The following is a 21,599-nucleotide window of genomic DNA, read 5'->3' as shown; positions in this document are numbered from 1 at the left end:
ACCTTCCTCCTTTAACCTATGAAAACCACACACACACACACACACACACACACACACACACACCCCTTTCACAGGCAAACAAGTGCTATAAATGCAAAAAGCATAAAAGCACTACGGATGAAATACTGCCACAGTATTCTGTTTCCATGGAGTGCTTCAGCACTTCACACAGTTGAGGTGAGCATATCCTTTCTTTTTCCTCCCCACACCCCCCAAATCTTTTCCTACATCTCCTTCTGTTGGAGGGAGGCTAATATGGAGGACCAGGCGTTTCCACAGACAATTTGTGGCTTGCTGTTCTGCCTTGTAATTTCATAGCTCAACGCTACTCTATTCTGCACTGACTTCTGTTTCACCGTGCTGATTTCTCCCCTGGGGCCAGGAATCCCCATTCCTCCCTGTGGCTTCGCTCTCACTGTTTCTAATCCCACTAGTCTGACCCTGGGGCATCTCCTTAGGCTCAGCTCAGCTTCATGCCCTGAGGTCATGAGTCATTTTGGAGATGGCGGTTTACATGCAAAAGGAGCTATGTGTAATTTCGGATTTCATAGAAGAGAGTCATCTCTCCTTTACCTCCTCATCAATTTCCTGCATCGCGCCTCGGGGCGCAGCCTTCAGAGGTTTCCTCCCCCCCGCCCCCCCCCCCCCCCGTAGTGGAGTCACACACACAGGTGTGTCATCTCTTGCAGGTGGATGGCATTCATGGCTTAATCACTCCTCTCCTCCACACCTCTCACTCCTCCCTTTCCCAGTTTGCAGAAAATAGGAATTTCCTTTTGCCCTCCTACTGCATGATAAAAAGCAGCTTGCTATTTCAGGGGAGAGGAGGGAAACCGAGAGGGAAACCTAGAACAAGTTTCTGTCATACTTGTTAACCGCTGCTTCACTGCAAGCAAAGACGACCATCTTAGCAGGTGGCTTACAATTTTCTGTTTGTAATACCACAGAAGCATAGGTTTGAATCATCGTTTTTCTTCTTCTTTCTTCCTATTTATCTAAATGCCTTTCTGACACCCCGAAGATCTTTGGCCCCGACACCTCTGCTCATCCTCAATTAAATCAGAACTACCAAACACAACAACCTAAAGAAATGTCGGTGCTCTTGGGATGTACAGTTTTGTGGATCTGTGTTATCCAAAAGGCACAGCTGGCTACAGTGGGTGGCACTTTGGATAATCAGTGGGGTTAGTTGACCCTTTAAAGCACTATAGAACGTATCTTCTCACTCAGTCTTCCTCATAACAGTAAGCAGCTGTATCAGGGAAAAAAAAATGCGTAGCAAGTTCATTGCATCATTTCAGAAATCAAAAAGTTTCATGCATAATCAAGTCACCCAGGGAACATCCCCTGAACGTTCTTTCCTGGCAGATAAACATTGCAAAAGCAGACTGCATTTACCTTAAGGGAACACAAAGTTCTGTGACGGTTCGGACTCTCTTGGGCAATGGGTTCGGGGTCCTCGCACAACTGATTAACATTCTTCTCTATCAGATTCCTTATTGCAACATCAAGCTCTTTACTTTCACACCTGCTTGGAAAGAAATAGCAATGTTAAACTTTACACCAACACTTGAAGCGCAGAGAAGGTAAATTTGTCAGCTGTCTTCTGAATGTGACAATGCAGACAGCAGAGCTAGTCCTGCACCGAGCTCCTGCTACCTTCCTCCCTGCTATGCAATCAGAGGGCATTACAGCAGTGTCACACAGGCAATCTCCAAGTGCTTTGTGCCAGAAATTCATTTAAAATATTTAAACAAGCAGTCTTCATGAATTTTACTTCCTTGTGTCTACAAAGTTGAAGTCAACCCTTTTGGGAATTATATGAAGACTGTCATGTGCCCTCAACCCCACCCACCCAGAGTTTCAAGAATTTTATATTCAACTTCAACAAAAATGCAATCAAAATGGTTAAATTGGTTTTGAATTCCAAAACTAGGTGCTCAGTTCACAAAAGCTTTTTGATGGCACATTTTGTTTTCTGTAACACTTCGTAATGCATTTTCAAATCTTTTTTCCTGAAAGGTCCTTTTAAAAACATTCATATCTTATAAAAATTGCTCTGTTGTGAACACTAAAATGATATATGTTTGGTGGGAAAATTCTCTTCTTTCAGTCTCTCTGTTAAGGACACACAGGACTTAAGGCACTTAAGGGCTTGCTCCAAATTCACAGAACTAATTAGCGATTAGGGCTGATTCACTTGAGACACCGTAATGGTGAAATGTGACTTTCAGAGAATGGACTGAGGCATAATTAAAACAAACCCCGAAGAGCCCTAGACCCAACCCAAGTTTTCAAGAAATACTCATGTCTTTTGCAAGCTCCGACCTTCATTTCCTAATCAGCTTAAATCAACACTAAATGTAAGTAATGCACGACCAGAAAGCAAACTGCAAGGCTCAAAAGGATTACCAACCTGTTATAACAAGATTACTTCTTGATTTAGGCAGAAAATACTAAATTCTTCATTTGAACTACCAGAAAAACTGAAAGCAGTAAGAATTTATCAGTTATACTTATTGCAGTTTAGACAGGCAATCCACAAGGATCACATTGCCGGTTCTGAGGAAACTCTTGGAGGGCAATTGATAAAATTATCCAATAAACAAACCCATCTATCCAAATCACAAGAGTAAATAAGTCTGGCGAATTTCGTGCTGATAGCATAAAATGATTCATTTTATTGTCTGTATTTACAACACAGAGACTATAACAGAAATGTATTTTCACTTAGCATGAATGCAAAATCATTTGCAGAGGTACTACAATAAAATACCTACAGTAGCAAATAAGGACAAGTAAAACTCAAGTGGTTTTTTTGTTTGTTTTTGGTTTTTTTTTTTTTTGACTTGCTGCCTAGTAGTTGGACAAGCTGGAATTTCATGGCAGTTTCAGAGCTACCGTGAAGCCAGCCTGCACCAAATAAAAAAAAAGTTTCATGGCAGAAACAAGATATTTGGATGTGTTTTGAGAGCTAGACCTATGATATAGGGAAATAGGACTTTTACACAAGGAACCAAGACCAGGGCTTTTTAGCGCTGGAAAGTCCTGAGGCACTAGAACACATCACATAATTTTTCTTCTCTGCAGAAAGATATTTCTTCGTGCTAAGCTTTTGCTTTTTTTTTTTTAAAAAAAAACAATATAGCAACTAGTGTGAGTTCAAAGAAACAGAGTACCCAACTGAAGAGAGTATTGTCTTTTGTTAGACCACTTTAGCCATAAGTCCCTTTTAAAGCCATGACGATTAAGAGAAAGACCTTCTCGATGCAGATTTTCACGAGCCTTACGGCGGTGCAGCAAACTGCAGCTGCTCTGAATGCTCGTGGCAGTTTTCAAAGCCTCAGCTGTGTGTGGGTGGCAGGTGAGCCCCAGCAGCATGGGCGCCGTGTGGCAGCTCGTGAAGAAAACTACAGAAGGAAAACAACGAACCTTGCAAAAGAAATCCAGCCCTTCTCCGTCTTGCTAAATATTGCAAAATCCTGGATAGACCAGTGTGAGTGGCATTTTTTCTTTTTTAAGCAGCTCTGTGCTAAGGTTCCCGGGCAATAAATTCTCCAGCAGCAGCATGAACAAGCACTCTGCTTATAGCCTTCATTTTTAATCAGATACATAATGCAAACTTTGCAACATAAGTAGCAACACCCCTTTTCTCTCAAGTGCACTTCCCTGGAAAACAGCATCTTCAGCTCATTTGGACTCCCATGCCTGACCCAGCCTGAGATTGCTTTGTATAACAGAATTGAATATGCACTGTGGAGAGCACTCGGTGCTTCTGAGGATGCTCAGGAGAGTCAAAAAGCCACAGCACAGAAGCAGTCACTCGTAATGCAGTTTTAGGAAAAGTGCATTAAATTATATTTACATAGTAAGGGAGAAATTATCACTGCAGCCTCCTTAGAGCCCCTAGAAATGTGGCAAAAGGAAGGGAGAGGTTAAGTAAAGCGAGGTGAAACGTTACTGAACAGTACTGAGGGATTTAAGACAGAGCTGCTAAAACCACAGGCCGATATTTTCAGACTTAGCTTTCAAAAGATCATTTTTTTTATCTGTCCTTAGGCAACGAACCAAAGGTAGGCTAGTTGCTCTCCTCTTTCCTTGCTCCACACACCTCCTGTGTGAGATCAGTAGGGAAACCAGCTTACTGCTTAGCTGAGAGAACAAACTCTGGCCCTGCACGTGGCTTCTGGTAAAGAGTATTTTGCTCATTGCCCAGGGTTGCAGTCGCACATCCTGCTCCAGCTGCAGCAAAGTCAGCCAAAGAGTTTACCTCCTCTACAGTCCCAGCCACTTTCCACCTTCACTGCCTCTCCACTGCAAATTATCATCCTCAACTGCCAGCACAACCCACTCACCTGGCTTGGTCAAAGTAGTCAACGTTTCTTAAACTCTTTTAAGTCAAATAAAGCAGCTTAGACTAAAACAACCATTCAAAATAAAGGAGCGATGACTAGGTGCAGTCCTGAGGACAGTGAAAGACAGGCAGCAATCTCTGGCAAGAGTGCAGCAGCAAGTATTTAGGCAGGCTGCACTCATCTCTGCTGCTGGTTCAGCCACAGCGAGAGGAGATGTGTGACCACAGCCTCCCGAGATCAGAGCGCGAATCAAGCTGGGAAATACCCCATAAAGATGGTGGGTTGGCTTTCAATACTTCTTTTCAGCCAGGAAGTGTTCATTCCTCTGCTCTGCTCCCCATAGTTTGTCTGATGCTGTGGCTGTAAATCATGTTCACCTCTGGCTGCTCCCACCCTGTCTCTCTGCTTTCTCCTTTCCAGGCTTAGGAGTACCTGGGCAAGAGCAGGAACCAGCTGTGCCTGCGTAAAAGAAAGGGAACTGCAAAAGACTCAAATCCCTACAAATTGATCGCTACTCTGTAATATCCATTTGTTTTGACATCATCACAAAAGTCAGAAAATTACTTCATTGGCTGGATTTCTCAGTGCATTTGGTTTTCCCTCAGTTTTTAGACTAAGGTTTTCTGACCAGAAACTATTACTCCATTTATCTGTATTTTAATATTAGCCACTTTGATAATTGGAAGGATATATTTATTGTGATGGAAAACGTTAATCATATCTGGGGTATAGATCCATTTTACAGTCTGGACTTTCAGAGCACACAGATGATCTGAGTGCTTGAATACGTCTTCAAGATACTGGTGATTAGGAGCTACCCCAGAACAAGACAGTTCTTGATGATTACCTGAGCTTCCCCTGGTGATCTCTAGAGGGCACACAGCATTTAGCTTCTGCAGAAAGCAATTTCTTCAAACCACTTTTGGTTTTGTGAAGTTCACAGGTACGTTTCTGCACCATTAATACCCTTGCTGTTCTACACTGTTGCCAACACTTTCTAAAATTAGGTATTTCAGTTTTTAATAACTAAATTATGCAAATAGGCAATCTGTTAGGAAAAATCAGAAAAATGAAATCCATTCAAATTTGGGAGATACAGTTTTTCATGTTTTGTAAAACCAATCATCAGAGAATATTAAAAGCATTTTCATGTGGTCATATGGGACAAAGTATATCCCTTCTATGTGCAAAAGCTTTCTAAACTATATGAAGAGACATAAAATACACAACTCATCCTCCTTACATAGCATGCTATGATTAATGCAGAATCCAATAAAAGATTAGAGTATTAACTCCTCTTTGTAAACTTTGAGTTAGTTGCTAAATTTCCTTTTTTGGGAAAATTAAGACATTTCACACGGCAGCAGAACCTACAGATGTAATGAAGGGAGCTGGTCTCCCAGCATACATTTTAGCAGCTTGCAGGAAAAGGAGAGAGCCCAACCTTACTCATAATTTCCATGTCATATCTGAAAAGTTGCAGCCAATAACCTCTAGCCATGTCCTCCAAGAATAAGAAATTAGGTCTGTCCTCTTTGGTTTACAAGTTGCCATATCCATGCAGGATTACACTGCTAGAGACTAAATGCGTACCACATTAAAGGTATTTTCATTTCTCCCACGCATTCTCCTAGCTGCCTTTAAAATGGTTTTCACTTTTTGCTCTATGGTACATCTTTGCATCACTTCAATTTCTAGGCTCTATCAGCTTTTTGTAATGAATTATGTATAAATGGTTGCATACTATTTACAGCAATTCAGTTTTTTAGCCAGGAGTCAGAACAAAAATTGTGCCCAGCACATGCTTTGTGTGTGAATGGGACTGAAATTCCTACTAAATAAATAATGCTGGTAAATAAACCATGCTGATCTGTCTGCCCTCACAGGGTTAGGCAAAGAAGTGTTGGTTGTATGCTCACAGGGAATTTTATTAAATTATACGTGTAACTGAGCCAGAGCAAAACCTGTATTTGGCCCAAAACAATCACTAAAGCCAGAATATGATGGCACCAAAAAGGAAGCATGAGGTGTGGACACCAGCAGCTTCTAATAGCATCAAGGGCACTCCTTGCAGTCCATCTTTTCCTGGTCAGGAGAAGCAGCAGAAGAGGGAACAACTCCCACTAATATGCATTTTCATAATGGAGCAGCAACCAGTTCAGCTCCTGGTGCCCTGCTCCATGCTCTTTTGATGAGTCACATGCTTTGGGCTTGTAGCAGCATAGATTGATGGCCAAGAAATATATATATTTATCAAACAGCCAGGTACAAGCCCCATGCAGAGTCCCAGCTCTGCAGCTGGTACCATTTCTGAGCTCTTGGCTCTCCCTGGTTTTCACTGGACACTGGCATTATTACTCACTAATAGCAGTTATGTGGCAACAATGGACATACCTACAAAATGTCCCAAGGCATTTATTGCAAAATATTAACACCAAAGGCATGTAACTCTATTTGAAATAATAATTTCAGGGCTAGTATGCTGGGATCATTCTCCTGTGATTGGTGAAAGCACAAATACACACCATAAACAATTGTGATAAAAGGTTTTAAGCCAGGATTTACAGCCAGACCCCAACGCCACGGAGTCATATTTTGACGGGAAATGAATTCCAGAGTCTAGGGCTTAAACACATGCTTCATCCCCTTGGGTGGGCATTTGGGACGTAGGATTCTTGCTTGGCTAAGCCTAAGGACCAGATCCACAGAAAGAAATACATTTCTGCATTTGAATTATGGACGATGAACTGCTTCGGATAAATTAAAAAACGTGACAAATTTCAAACCGTTTCAGCTAATATTTCCCCTACTAATGATAATACACTTCATTTCAGAAAGAGGCCTTTAGAATATAGGAGAGAATCAGACCTGGATTACAGAACATTTAATTTATACTAGAAATAGACTTAAAATAGAAATAAAATTAGACATATAATTCTTAAAAATGATAGTTTATCTGTAGAACTAGCCTATTCTTTTATGTTCCGTATGATTTTACGGGATTTTCGCTCTTTTTAAATTCAGTTCTGTAGAATTCTTAGATTTTTGTCATGTAAATACATAGGGATTTTTATATTAAAATCTTATCCAGTTAAGACCAAATAACAAAGAATTTCCAGTCCAACAAGCAATGGGAAGAACAAAATTTTGCCAAGTAAACAAAAAGACTTTTGTTACAGAAAAAAATTTTTGCAGCCTCATGAGCTCTCACAAGTTTAGTAGATTCTGAGCTGATAGAGAATAGTTACAATGTGGTGCAGCTCCCTAAGGATCAGTGGTGCCATTCCAGTACTCAACACCCAGCGAGCGGATCTCCGCTCAGAGTTTAGGCTTGGGAATTTGAGCCAGATCTCCTGAAATTGAGCTCCACTAGTTCTATGTCCCACCTCACATGTACCACCATAAAAAACAGTTTATTGGGCATAAAGTGCACTGTGCTGGTACAAACACAAAAAGAACACCTGCCTTTGACGATTATGAGGATATACTTAAAAAGAAAGTTGAAATAAAAAAGCAACACAACCACATTATTTCAAATTATTTCCAACTTAATTTTTTAACTCAAGTTTCACAAAAAAAAAAAGAATCACCCAACATTTCAAAAGCATAGCTGGAAAGCCAGCCACCAGCAGCAGCTGAGATCCACCTAGCTGAACTGCATTGTCTTCGGAGTGAGATGTCCCAGACGTTGCAAAAAAAAGTGCTGGCACTGTCGCTTGGGAGGTTAAGTGTGAGATTAGCAATAATCTCACTCCAGTCCCAAGAAGAGAGCTCCATAAGGCAAGGTGTATGATAGGGGTTAAAACATGTATGTGCAACTGCAACTATAGCAGAGAAACCACTTAAACTTTCGCTCAAATCTGATGTAGCCAAAACATCTGCCTATCACCCCATAAACGTCCCTACACTTCTGTTCCCTTTACGACAAAGGAATGGAGCTTTTAAGGCACATTTAATAGCCAGCAGCTGTTTGGCTGTCAAATGCCACATCTGGAGAAGCTGTGTGCTGTTAATGTGAACAGAAACAATTATTCTTTAATAGTTTTGCTTAATTTTAAGAATTACACAAATCACAACAACAGAAGAGGTGCATGTTCTTAATGGAAACACATCTGGTTTCTCTGAAAATAAGCCAAAATAAAAAAGGCCCCAGTGATTAATTGAAGCTGCACCTAGAATCTGTCCCATCTCAGTGAAGAGAGAACTAAAGCTACTGATACACAGGCACTTAGTGCCTCCCAGACTTTGACTATTCCCCTCAACAAATATGCAACATGCAAGAAGATGACGACTAGCTGGTTTGCATTAAATGGCATGTTACTTATCACACAGTGCTGCTCCCCTTCGTGCCTGGAGGTTCCTGTCCTTCGGGACTGGGTTTCAATGCTGCCGCCTCACTTCTGTACCCTATACAGCCTGCACGTCAGGAAAATAACATCAGCCCCCTTTTGCTTGGATCTTCTGCTTAATTATACTACCAAGACTGCAACTGAATTTCTTCCTGATGGATAGCATTTGGGCTGAGTTCAAACCTCAGGAAAGCCAATTAAATTATTTTCACCAACTTTCTCAGGCTTTAAATGAGCCATGAGCGTCTTACAGATGACTGTCTCTCTGGAGAAGCAGTAAATGGAGCACTGTCACCCAGACTTATCACCCAGGACTCATGTAGCTGCGTGTGGATCACTAGTGGAAAGGGAATTGAAGTTTTGCCATGAAAATCAATCAAACAGAAAGCTCTGCCAAGCACAGCCACCAAGGAGTGTGTGCTTTCTGAGCAAATGAATTCCCCCACTGAAATGCACACATGCAGAAAGCTGGTGAGAGATGGCAGGAAAGTGTTGAAAGAACTGAAAACTAAGAGTTAAACAACAAGAAGGAAGACAAGTCTAGATGTTTTCAAGTGCTTGCTCTTTTTCTGTGAAGACCAAGAGCTAGAAAAGCTTGCACCCCTTTTAGGACACTCTCCTAGACTCAGCCTTTTTGAAATGGTTCCCCTCCCATGGCCCTTTCTGGACTGGCTGCTTGCCCCACAGCTACAGCTTGACTGGCTGCTCACTCCGCAGATACAGCCTGAGCACCACGAGTCTATTCAGATCTTACGTGTAGTCATTTCTGTGGAAAGCTGTGATTCTGATGTAATTACATGGTTGTCATTTTTAGCTGGTACTTTACACCACTATTCTTTCTTTTCCCAAATCAGGCATCACCACAAACAGAACAAGACCTACGCACAGCCCATTTTGCCTCCTAGTTCAGCCTTGGCCAGGATTTGGATGCGTCACCAACCCCTTACTGACCTGGGCTCACAGCTGGGCTGCACCCTTGGAGGAAAACAAGTCTGTGATTCATTTGGGTCAGTGTCTCCCACACAGACCTGAGATATTTTCAGTGATCTGCTAACAGCACAAGTAGAATAAAAAGATGAACACCATTTGGAAATGCAGCCAGGAAATTTAATATACAGTAGCTGACAGAGGACAACCAGCTCTGTTAAGTCAAGCCAACTTCTTGCCTGTGCTGGCTGTTAGGCAGCCAAGCTGAAAGGCAGAGGAAGCTCGCTGCATGGCTGTCTGCGTCACTGGTTCAGGGCTTGAACTGTCAGAGACTGGCATACCAGGGATACCATTGCCAGACAGGAACGTGGTGCCTCCCTCCCTTCACAGAGACAGGCTGGAGTCAAACTACACAAGCAGCAGCTCACAATGTCTTGAATAAATGGGAAATCCCAGTCCACAAGGGATTTCAAATCCAGTTATTTCACAATAAACTAACCTGAGAAAAAAATGCTTCTCACAGGAAGAAAGAAGGGTAGGGTATTATTTCTTAAGCTTCCCCAAACAATCTACAGTTATCTTAAAACAATTTTTCTTTTTATCTCTCTCTCAAATCCATGCACTATACTTAATACTTTTAAAGCTACCTTTTAATCACTCAGCTACCTCGAATTTTTTTTTTTTGGTGAGAAATTATTTTGCTGAATACAGCAGCATTCACTGAAGTACTCAGCATTATTAATTTTCTTAAAGCTCCTTATTACTCACTGACAGTCTTAGAAAGGCATTGCCATCATCACAGCCTCATTAGAGGATGTAGCCATAATGTAATCTCTTTATCTGTAATCCTACAGCACAACCTCTTTTACTGCCATGAGCAGTAGAACTAGTATTAGTCCGTGAAGAAGCAGGTGCTCAAAGAGGTTGTGAAATCTCCCTATTTGGAGATATTTGAAACTCACGTAGACAGGCCCCAAGTAACCTGACCCAACTAGCCCTGCCTTGAGCAGGAGGTCAGTCCAGATGACCTCCAGAGGGTCCCTTCCAACCTACACTATTCTCTGTGATTTTGTTCTTCTCAGTACAGAAAATTTCCATCTTTCACTTATTTAAACAGAACTGATACAGATCTCCACAGGACAGATTAAAGCAGAAAATAGAAGTATTGACCTGGGTCTCTGGAAGATAAATTGATTGACATATGCAGGAAACACTCAACTATATATTTCCAATAACATGATGTAAATTACTTTATAAAAAAATAAAAATAAAAATAAAAGAAGTTTCTCCATGTAAAATTAAGATAGTTAATACCTTTCCATCTCAACACACTGATGGGGGCACAATTCTAGATGATCCTCTGCATCTTTATTCTTCCTTTTGAGCTGCTCAGAGTGAATCTGTTAGAAACAGGGAGGAAAAAAAGCAGACTTTAAGAGAAAAGAAGAAGATTAATGATCAAGAAAGAAAAATTAAGTACACAATTACAATGAGAAGAGATAATCATGTCTTGCCTTCATTTCTGTTTTCTTCTTCATATACCATAAATGGCTGACAAGCAAGCCAGGAATCTACTTTCTCCTTCCCAGAATCATCCTCTCTTAAGTCCACCACTCTGTCAGGGACAGTTTTGCAAGGGTAGGAGCAATAACAGCTTCTGGCTGTGGTGGCAAGAACGTACCCAAGGAGCAAAGCTGTCAGCAGTTGCAGGAACATTGGAAGTGTTGCAAGAAGGGTTTTTATTATTCATCATAAAAGAATCAGCTATCTTAAATACTCTAGGGTTCAAGCATGTCCTCACATTGACCCGAGAATTCATATGCTTCATGGAAATTTTCAGTAAAACTACTGCTCCAAATTTAAGAGAATTTGAGTAATGAGTCTGATCTAGATCACTTGGAGCGAAGAGAAAAGGAGCCGTGTGTGAGTTATTGTGCACGAGTGCAGTGGTCAAGAACTATACAAGCTCCTAACAAGCTTCCCTCTGGTCAGAGACAGCTAATGTCCAGCACTGCATTTCCAAAGAGAAAGGAGAGAAGAAAAAAAGCACCCCTCCCAGAGAAAAGGACATACATCAGGGTAACAGTAAGCAGTCCACATTTAGATATTCCCTTTTGGATGAAAACTCCAAACAGGGGAAAAAAAGCCATCCTTTTTTATTTTATGACGTACCACCACCTCTCCATCACAAGTGAGAGAACAGATGGTACAAAGAATAAGCCAACACCACCGCATCCCCAGGAGTCATTCTGCTCCTGTGCTGCAGGCTGGTAACAGCCCTGGGTATGTTTCTTCAGGCTATTTGGGACATCTCTAGTTCATCAGATAAGGAGCCCAGAAGTCTCATTCTTCTCTTTAGATCAAAATGACAAACAATAGCATTATGGTAGTTGCTGGAATTAGAAAACTGGCAGGTTTCGTAACACCTATCGTAAGGACAGCAATGTGACCACTGCAATGAAGTGGGGAGCCATCAAGAGCAAAACCTGCTATTTATAAGCAAATAAAGTTTTCAATTACAAGTCGCTCTCTTTATTGCTAACATCAACTTAATGTGAAACCACAGCTGAATATTTCATAGAAACCATGCCGCTTCACCTATGTCCAGAGCAGAAATTTAAAATGAAAGGTTGCCAGGAGAAGATCTGAGGTGTTTGGTACCCCTCCCCCCTCTTAATTCCCATTCCTGCAGGCACTTCACACATTTAAAATGCATCTGGTAATCACTAATTACAAGGATCCTATTAAGAAAACACGTCAATTCAGTTTCACATGAAACTTGATTCCAGCTTGTCTGAGTTTTATGACTGTCTGTTTAATCATAATAAAAACATGTTAAAGTATGGAAAGCTGTATTAGTTTGATTTCAATGGGAGCTGCAGACACTGGGTACTAATGAGAATTAAGCCTTATTTCAGAGTGCCTAAACTTGGCCTTTAGGTGTCTCACTTAAAAACATAAAATTTGAAAAATGTTGACCTAGAATGAACACTCTCTACTACCACTGAAACAACAAAAAATAAAACAAAATGACTAAATGAAATCTGACCATACTCGTCTAAATTAAAAATAAAACAGCCAAACAAACAAAAAAAAAAAACACACCACAAAATTCAGACTGCTACTCCATTTCTAATTTATCCCACTGGGCTTAGACCTTTCAGCAGTCTCAGATGCATTTGCCAAGTTACACACAGTATTGCCGCCCGTGTGCTGAAACATAGGCCACGTTAAAGGGACACAGGTTAGATGTTACTGAAAAGAAACCTATGTTGGTAAAATTCATGCAAGAACCAAAGAAAGTTCTGAAAAAAATGAAAAGAAAAAAAAGCAGTGAAGAACAGAGAAAAAGGCATTTATTTATTAGACATGTTGCTTCCTGGTTCTGCAGTGACTGGATGGTGAGCCAGATTCGGGGGCCGGCAGGGAAGGGGTTCTGGACACTCCCTGCTGGGGAGCACCCTGGGATGGTATAGTGAGTGGTCTGGGTTTTCCGTGGCCCTGCTCTGCCAAGCCAGGGAAGCGCACAGAAAGGAGCTGCTAAAGCCGACAATTCCCAAATCACTGCGTGGCCCTGCTGCACACCCAGCCAGCATAAACAAGCAGTTCTCCAGAAGTCCTACTGCTAACATCTGCTGGGGTGGGGGGGTCCCCTCCCCTGTGGCTTGACGAGGTCCGTTGTACATATCTCCTGACTCTTAGTCACATGCAGATTTTGCAGCGCGTCCCTCAGTGATGGGCACCTTGATTTAATGCATGTCTATACAAGCCAGCCCAGCTATCAGAAGCCATTTCGTTATCGTAGCATGGGAGTACATCCACCCTCTTCTACCCAGTCTGAGATATGAGAAAAAGTAGAAAAAAAGTTATCTGCAGTGATAGCTGGCATGATCCACCCAGCTGAGCATGGTCAGGCTAGTGTCAGCTAAGCAGCATTGCCACCTGCTTTGATTTGCCTCCGCTGTTTCCCAAACTATTGAAGCGCAAGGGACTGTTGATACAGAGTAACAGCTTTGCCTTTCATTTCTTATGGGTTTTTTGGTAAAGTGTGTCAGTTCTGAAAGGCTTTTTTTTTTTTTTTTAAATCAATTTTTATTCTTCACAACAAAAAATTTACTGCAATGAGTCTGACCTGTGTTGGCAGCACAGGTTATGCTAAACCTAAATCGTGATGAAACTGAACAAAAGAGATGCAACTAGGTTATTGTACCACGAGCAAGTGTTTGTAATTAAAACAACCATAAGTTTTTACAACTATGATATGCTATTTAATGCTGTAGGTTTTCATTAGATTAGACAAATTGAAGCCGAGATAGATAAAATTCAGCTACTTCAAAGAATTAAGGCTCTGTAGAAAATAGGGGGTTATAATGGTCATGCAAAGGATTGCTCAGAATTACATAAATTTTCTGCTTTCTGTCAAGGCTTTTAAGAACAGGAACACCCTGAAGTAAAACAGGATCAGTTTTCCTCACAGATTTATGGGCTTTCACAATAATTGAAAATGTTTGGTAAAAAGCATGCAAAATTTCCTTTGTGCTTGCCCACCAAATTTATCAGTGCTCCAAGCCCTAAGTACTTCCCAGATATACCCAATAAGGCCAAAAAAAAGCACTTTTTGGATGGGGTATTAATTTGCATTAGAAACAAGTAAGTTTTTCATGAGAAAAAAAAAATACATTGTTCGAGAATGACAAGACTCACTAATTCTAATAAAATCTTAATTATAAAAACGATCACAGCCAGACAAGGCAGTCATCATGTTGGAGTTTCAAAATGTTATCCAAAATGCGTTTCACAACCATCTGTACTGTAAATGTTAAATCCTGTGCTGCTCTTGGCCCATTCTGTTTCTTTCTCCAAGTCTAGTTCTAGCTTAAGAGCATCCTATTTTCCCAAACCTTTGCTCATTTTCCCCAAAGTCACTCTGTAATTCACTTGTTCTTCACTCGTACCAAAGCAATATTTCATGGGAACACCATGTAAAATGAATGTCAGAAGTGAGCCAGCCTAAAAGAGGCAGAGAAAGGAAAGAAGAAGATTTTTGTTTTGTTTTGTTTCTCCTGCCTAGATCAGCTCAACGATTCAATTTTACAGACCACTACCATAAACAGACATATTGTCACAGTGGAGGGAGCAGAAAACAGACACCATGCCAAATAAATGGAAGTACATACCAGCAAATTATACATAAGGAATAAACCCATTAGCAAGTTACCCTTTCAATGATACCCATTTTTGTATTGCGCAAGATCCAGGGCCTGTCACAGCCAGGCCGAGTAAACTTGCCTCATTTAAGTATTGCCCATATTGCAAAATAGCTCCAAAACAAAGTGGAACATATATAATCATAAATGCTGTTGATAAACAAGCCAGTAGGCTATACATTATCTGTGTGTGGCTGTTGCGTAGGAGGAGTGGGAGGGAGAAATGGACTGTTACTGTAAATGTGATCAACATGGAAGAACAACTGAAGAAATAAAAAAGCATTTGATGAAAGAGATCCTAAGCAACACTCACTGAAACTGATCTGAAACAGGACTAAAGCCTTCAAGATTTTTTTGCTCTGAAGAAGTCAAATGTAATATTTCTGTGATTTCCTCCTACCTCGATATTCCCAGGTTTGGTACTCGTAATAGCACGAGTGTGCAGTGCAGCCAGCCTTGAACCAGCCCTTGCCTTACACATCTTTCTGCTTTTGCATCCAACACTCTTCACTGAAAATGCAGCTTCAGTCATGTAAATGCAGCACGAGAAAAAGCCACAGACAAACACAGCAAGACCTGCCAGTCCTCTCCTCCCCCCTTGTTTCCTGATAAAGTGCTGTAACTTCAATATTAGACAGTTTCTAACCAAAATTTAAAATATGAAGCTTGATTTTTGCCAAAAATAAAGAATAGTTAGGTTCCTCAGTTCTGTCTTGCCTGATTTGCTTCAGATAAAATGAAACTGGTACCTGTCCTGCGTGATGCAGGAAGATTTAATGCCAAATACTTAAAACTGATCTCACCGTTAAGTACAATTCTCCTTGGTCAGGGTAAGAGTAGATTCAGAATAACAATCACCCCAAAGAACTTAATTCACAGATGCCCTCCTACGAAGCTGTGATATCCACAACTTGATAAGCAGTCTATTTATGTTTCTTGAGATCATCTCAAACTACTGAGCAACTGAAGCAAATTAAAACCCAAACCAACAGAAACCCCTTGAAGTGGACCAGACTGAGGAATGAGCCAATTAAAGGCTGAACACACAATTTCTACCCGAAACTGAACACCAGGCTTTCAGCATGGAGCAGATGGGACTCCAGAGAGACTCTGCACTGTGGGGTTTTTGGCTCCGGTCCAGGAAGGAAAATGTGCAGCGTAATCTCTGCATTTGCTTTGTCGTACTGGATGTAGCAGGGTGACTTCGCACAGATAGACAATGCCTGCTGTATAGTTCTTCGATCCCACAAGTGCTGGTTCTCCACCACTGGGTGTGTGAAAATACTTCCGTTGACACACACAAACTAGTTTAAATGGTGGGTACAAAACACTGTTTTAAACTACATGGCCTTGTTAAAAATCAACATATCCCTTTTTTCTTAAATTAAAACAGAAAGAAAACCAATTTTCAGGCATATTTCTCTCTTTGGAAATCGGTCCATTTAACAATTTTTAAACATCTTTGGATTGAAGATCTCGAGAACTACATCTAAAAGCGAGAAAATTATTCCCCAATGAGTATAAATCCCTTCTTCAAGTAGAAATCAGTGGCACACGTTACCGAAAAGCAACCGCAGTCATACCCGCGGCTGGGGTGACACAGACTTCTGCATTTGAGCTTACCACGTCAGTCATTCCACACAGGCATCTACACAGATGAGTTTAAAGCATACAAGCTAATTTGAAAGGCTATGAAACATAAGTTCAGTGCCAAAAATATCATGACTGCAATTCCAACATGCAAAAGAGTCGGGTAAGAAGTGACCAGAGGAAGTCATAAATATCATCAAGCCATCAAAGCCACGCACAGCATACCTCAAAACACCCTCAGTACTTCTCTGGATTCTGGCAGTCACCCTCTCTCTCCCATCATCGGAGGCCATTAAAAAAAAAAAAGAAAATACTAACCTCTAGTTATTATAAGGTTATGAGTTCAGGAGTTGGGAGGATTTAAGCTTTTCTATTTTGGGGGAAGTTCACAACATGTTAAGAAGTTGCTAGAAGATGCATGATGACAACCAAAGATGTCACCTAAAGAAAATCCCAACATTTTTCCGTGTTTTGAAACAGATGTTAACTTTCAAGTTATTTGAGCCCCTCCGATATTTAAATGCAGCCTGTCACTGATTTTCAGATACTGCACATAGACTCCTCATTTTTAATACTTTTAGAAGAGATCTTTTCTTCACTGGGAAATGTTAGGTTCAACTGAAGTCAATCAGTGTACACAGGTCTGGGGGCAAAGTCGATGATACTTTGGACATACCTGTTATATGCAATTTCTGTGAAAGCAAACTGTTGTTAATAGAATACAAATTAGTTCAAAAAAAGTATAATATATGTTGATAAAATAAAATCCTCAACAATAAATATTATTATTAGCATCACAAATTATTTGGAGGTGGGCAAGATAAGAAGGAAATACTTAGGTATTTCTTAAATGTCATCTTTAAATTATGCAGTAAAAAAATGGCTCTATTATTATTCACTGCCAAAGTACAGACAGGAAACTTTCCAAGATATAAAATACAGGAGTGAGAAGGAAAAATGCTGCAGGATAAAAGCAAGATTAATAACAATGATATTCATTGATAGTGCCCAAGACAGTTTTTCTGAACAATTTTTAATGGAGCTCTCACTACAGTGAAACTGCGATGTTGTGATAGGAAAGAGAAGCGATAGAACTTTCTTGTGCCATCCAAGCCAAGAGAGAAAAGATTTAGGATCTATCAACTCCAATGACTTTGGAATCGAGTCTCTGCAGTATAAAGAGGTAGCACAGTAACAGAAAGGACATCGCTCCAAGGCTGGGAGAAAAGAATTCAAGATATAAGCAGACCTACCTACAACAAGTTGTGCAACTGCAAGAACAGAAGTTTTACTGAAAAGTGAGAAGGTAAGAAGGATCTGATTTAGATGAGGAATATAGCTCTATTTAAATTTCATGCTCTCCAGCCCAGCTTCAAAATCCCAGAACAAAAAAAGAAAAAGAAGAGTCCATAGAAAGGTAGGAACAATCTAACAAGCCAGTTGCAAAGAAACCTTAACATTGCTTGGCTGGCAGGAACACCAGTCCTAAGCAACTCCAAAATGCATGTAGCTTTCCATACATTCTAGTATGCCCACACTTCTGGAAACACGGTACTGCTGCTGCTAGAAATTAGGACTCTGCCGACAGCATATCATGGTGTACTAAGGATCCAGAAGGAAGTCAAGGGAAGATGACCCTTTAAGAAGCTCCCATTCTCCAGGCTTCTAAATGGTTTGCTGTGTGAATTTTGTAATCCTCACAGGTGTACTGACAACTTTTGCTTCATTTTGAGAAGGGGGAGGTAGAGCAGTCTGGAGTTCCTACAGCTGCCCTAGCACAATGGGTATGTGTGCCCTCTGGCAGCAAACGCCACTGGTTCTGAAAACAAGGGTTACTTCTCACTACGATGGATAGAAGTACTACAGCTTTACATTTTTATCAAAGAAATAATTAAAACAAGGAGGGGAACAAGCACACACGTGTTTGTTTTCTTCTCCCTCTACACAAACCTCATCTAGTCCTCACAGCTCACCTCATTTATACTTATTAATCCGAAACAGACCACTTGAAATTTATCATACTGTGACTCCAAGTATTCCTTACTCACGGTTGGAATGCATCAAAACTTTTTCCAAGACACAGCATTAATGCCAATTTACAGCAACAAGGCAAGCAAAATACCACCTAGCCCAGAGTCCTAGCCCACCCTCAAATGCTATATGGATTGTAGAAAACAATTTGTAGCAGATGTGGATAAAGGGCCCATCTCCTAATGACAGATTCCTAAGGGAATCCTGAGCCTGCTCCAGTGGATTTGAGGTCTCTTTGGTAGATGACAAGGGAAAAGAGGCAGATGACTTCATTCTGAGGCTAGGTAGAGACCCACTGATACAAGCTTCAAATTAATGCAGAGGTTACTCACCATATTTAGGGAAGGTGCTCCTCTCTGTGCTGCTAGATTAGGATGTACTAGTCTCAATAAAGGTCCTCTGAATCAAATGAGAACTAAGTGGTTTGGAGGCTAATATATATATAGATCGATCTCTCTCAAGGTTTAACCTACACCCCAGGCTTAGGGAAACCCCTTTCTTAAAGTCATTCTAACGTTGAGAGCATATTCATATCTCTCAAACAAACACAGCCCACACAGATCTACTTGAAAGCACTGCTTGTAAGAGACCACAGAGGATTCCCTCTCGTTCTTCAGATTACCATGGAACAGTGACACAATGGTACGCCCACGCACCAGCAAAAGCTGCTCTGTGGGAAAAGCGGCGGTCTAGCACGGTGGAAAAGTTGCATCAACTCAAAAGGTATAGAACACAAATATTAATCTAGAAGTAGAATAATTTACTGTAAGGGGCAGATAGGTCAGGGACCCATTTCTAGGAATGCATTTTAGTTAGAAGTTATTCTAAATGTTTCCCTACAGAATCAGCGCTCAGTTCAACCGGCTACAGTCTCCTCATCAGAAGTGACATTCAGCTCTGCCCCCAACGAGAAACACTACGTTATCGTATCTGATTTCCTCTCTGAGGAGGAAGGCGTAGAGAGGTGGAGACTGCAGAAACAACTTCCCTTCACCCGGACAAGAAGTGATGCAGCATTTTCAAGAGTATACTATTCATTTCAGGCTACAGTCCACTGCACACAGGAGTTGATTAATCAAGTTTCACAGATGATAAAAATTAACATTGCCACGATGTTAGCTAGAAGTGAAAGATTCATGATAGGTATGTTCACAAAAACGTTCATTTTTAAGCCTGATTCTTGTATTGGTTTCGGTTTTGGTGACAACAATTTTTGCAGTTTTGCACCAAGGAGTAGAAACCATTCTGACATTTTTAGGAGACTCCTGTTGTCTTCTGGGTTGGAAATACTAGTGATCTAACTGCCCTGAGAGCATTTTCATCCTCCTAGCAGAAATACCACAGCTGCTCAGTAGACCAGGGTGGATGTTTTTCTGTCAAACCATTTACACTTGCAATCATCATTTGCAAATTCGTGTTCAATTCACTGCAGTTTTGTTGAAACAAAACTATTCTGGAGGCATTTGCAATTATAGCAGAGGAAACAATAGGCCAGGGTCAGGATGTGGAAGACCAAGGTTCAACTCTTTCCCCTGGCCTTCCCTGCAACCATGTTTGTACCTCCTGGATAAATGTTTTAACTGCTGGAGTTGCAGGGTGATTTCTCCAGTCTTTTGCAATAATAGTCTTCCACTACATATGAAATAGTTACTGTTACTTTGTTGGAGAAAATGTTAATGACTTTAGTTTGATGGTTCAGACATCTACCAAGAGATTTCAGATTTATTGTCTGCCTGGTTAAAATAAAATAAATAAATAAATAAAACCCAAAAAACAACAGCACCAACACTTCCACTTCTCAGAACAGCATCCTATTCACTCAGCTCCATATCAGCCACTTTTTCTTACTCTGATCTCTAGTTTAGTTTTACATAAGCATTTATAAAAAGCAGAACAGCCTCCACAGGGGACGTTTGAAAGCAACCCACCAGCAAAAGCTCAGTAGCAAACTGCTAGAGCACTTATCTCAGGAGGCAAGGGGCATGTACTCCAATCCTTCCAAGCAGCAAAAGAAATCGAAGCCAAAAGATACACCTCTGAGGGGAAATGCTTTTTCCACGGGATGACTGAGTAACAAGGGAATAGCATTACTTCTTCCTCAGCAATGCACTCACACAGAGTACAGTGAATTTAGCCTTATACGTTTTTGGCTTTCACGGCACTCAAACACAGCTTTTGACTTTGGACTGACCAACATGCTTAATTTCTATGGGACTAGAAATAGTTCGGGGGGTTGTTGTTGTCATTTTGTCATCATCTGTCAGCTCAGCAACAATGATGGGGCTAAATTAAAACTTTCCATGTGTGCTGTTCCTGGCTTTACTATCCGTCACCTGTTCAACTGCACCACTGTGGTTTCTGCCAGGGAGGCCAGGAATAATCAGATTTCTCCTCACCCAGGACCAGGCAAAGCCAGGACTGTTAAGCCTTTAAGATCAGGTGCCTTCTTAGCTGAAAGGCTGCATGCCATCCCATGAGTTAAGAGAAGTGACCAAAGATGCCAATTTATTGTGGGAAGCATTCCCTGAATAAAACGCAAAATGCTTACAAACATTTTAACTGGAGTCATTCTGAGCCACACACATTTACTCTGATGCTGGGTTACTTCTAGCTCCTCTCAAGAGTCATGCCCGACGCATGCACAGGGAGGGATGCGCTGTTCTCTCTGCTGCAGCAACAGCTGCCTTCTGCAGATACTAACAGGGAACAGCATCCTTGCTGCTTCCAGAGAAGAGGAGAAGAAAACATGGGCTCTTCCTTTCCTGTTAACACCAGCTTAACAGCCACCTTGACTCAAACAATTACACTGTTTCATTTTTAACTCCTGTAAAAGTTAGTGATGTGAAAGTAACGACATTTTCATCACAGCAAAGCAGGCACAACAAAATGTTTTGTGGAGGCAGAGAAAAGTAGTCTATGGAAAAATTGAAGGGGGAACCCTTTCTCTTAATCTCCAGTGGAAAATTGTGGGGGTACAGCAGAAAGCACATATGCATTTTTTACCTGACCTCCCCACTCCCCCCATTCAGAAGAGGAAAACCCCTTTGGCTACACCACATATAAGTGAAGAATAAAAATTTCATTGCTTCTTATGCATACCCAAGCCACTTATCTAGAGAAAGTCTGGATTGGATGGCTGC

The 21,599-nt window shown here is 41.0% G+C and overlaps 1 protein-coding gene across 1 annotated transcript in view; it reads right to left on the bottom strand.

The window, feature by feature from the left end:
* TNIP3 (TNFAIP3 interacting protein 3) overlaps positions 1-18,912 on the bottom strand; it is a 58,673-nt gene extending 39,761 nt beyond the window's left edge. The window contains exons 1-3 of the mRNA XM_087737780.1: positions 18,792-18,912; positions 10,946-11,031; positions 1,399-1,528 (exon numbers count right to left, since the gene is read on the bottom strand). Of these exons, the coding sequence (XP_087593906.1) occupies positions 1,399-1,528; positions 10,946-11,031; positions 18,792-18,794 (219 nt within the window). The 5' untranslated portion in view covers positions 18,795-18,912. The remainder of the gene's footprint in view (positions 1-1,398; positions 1,529-10,945; positions 11,032-18,791) is intronic.
* Positions 18,913-21,599: the final 2,687 nt, after the last annotated feature.

Source organism: Nipponia nippon, unplaced genomic scaffold (assembly GCF_047370975.1).
Source record: "Nipponia nippon isolate SJK-2023a ecotype South Korea unplaced genomic scaffold, ASM4737097v1 scaffold_6, whole genome shotgun sequence".
Taxonomy (NCBI): domain Eukaryota; kingdom Metazoa; phylum Chordata; class Aves; order Pelecaniformes; family Threskiornithidae; genus Nipponia; species Nipponia nippon.
The sequence above is the reverse complement of the archived record's forward strand: the minus strand, read 5'-3'. Positions and strand labels throughout refer to the sequence as shown.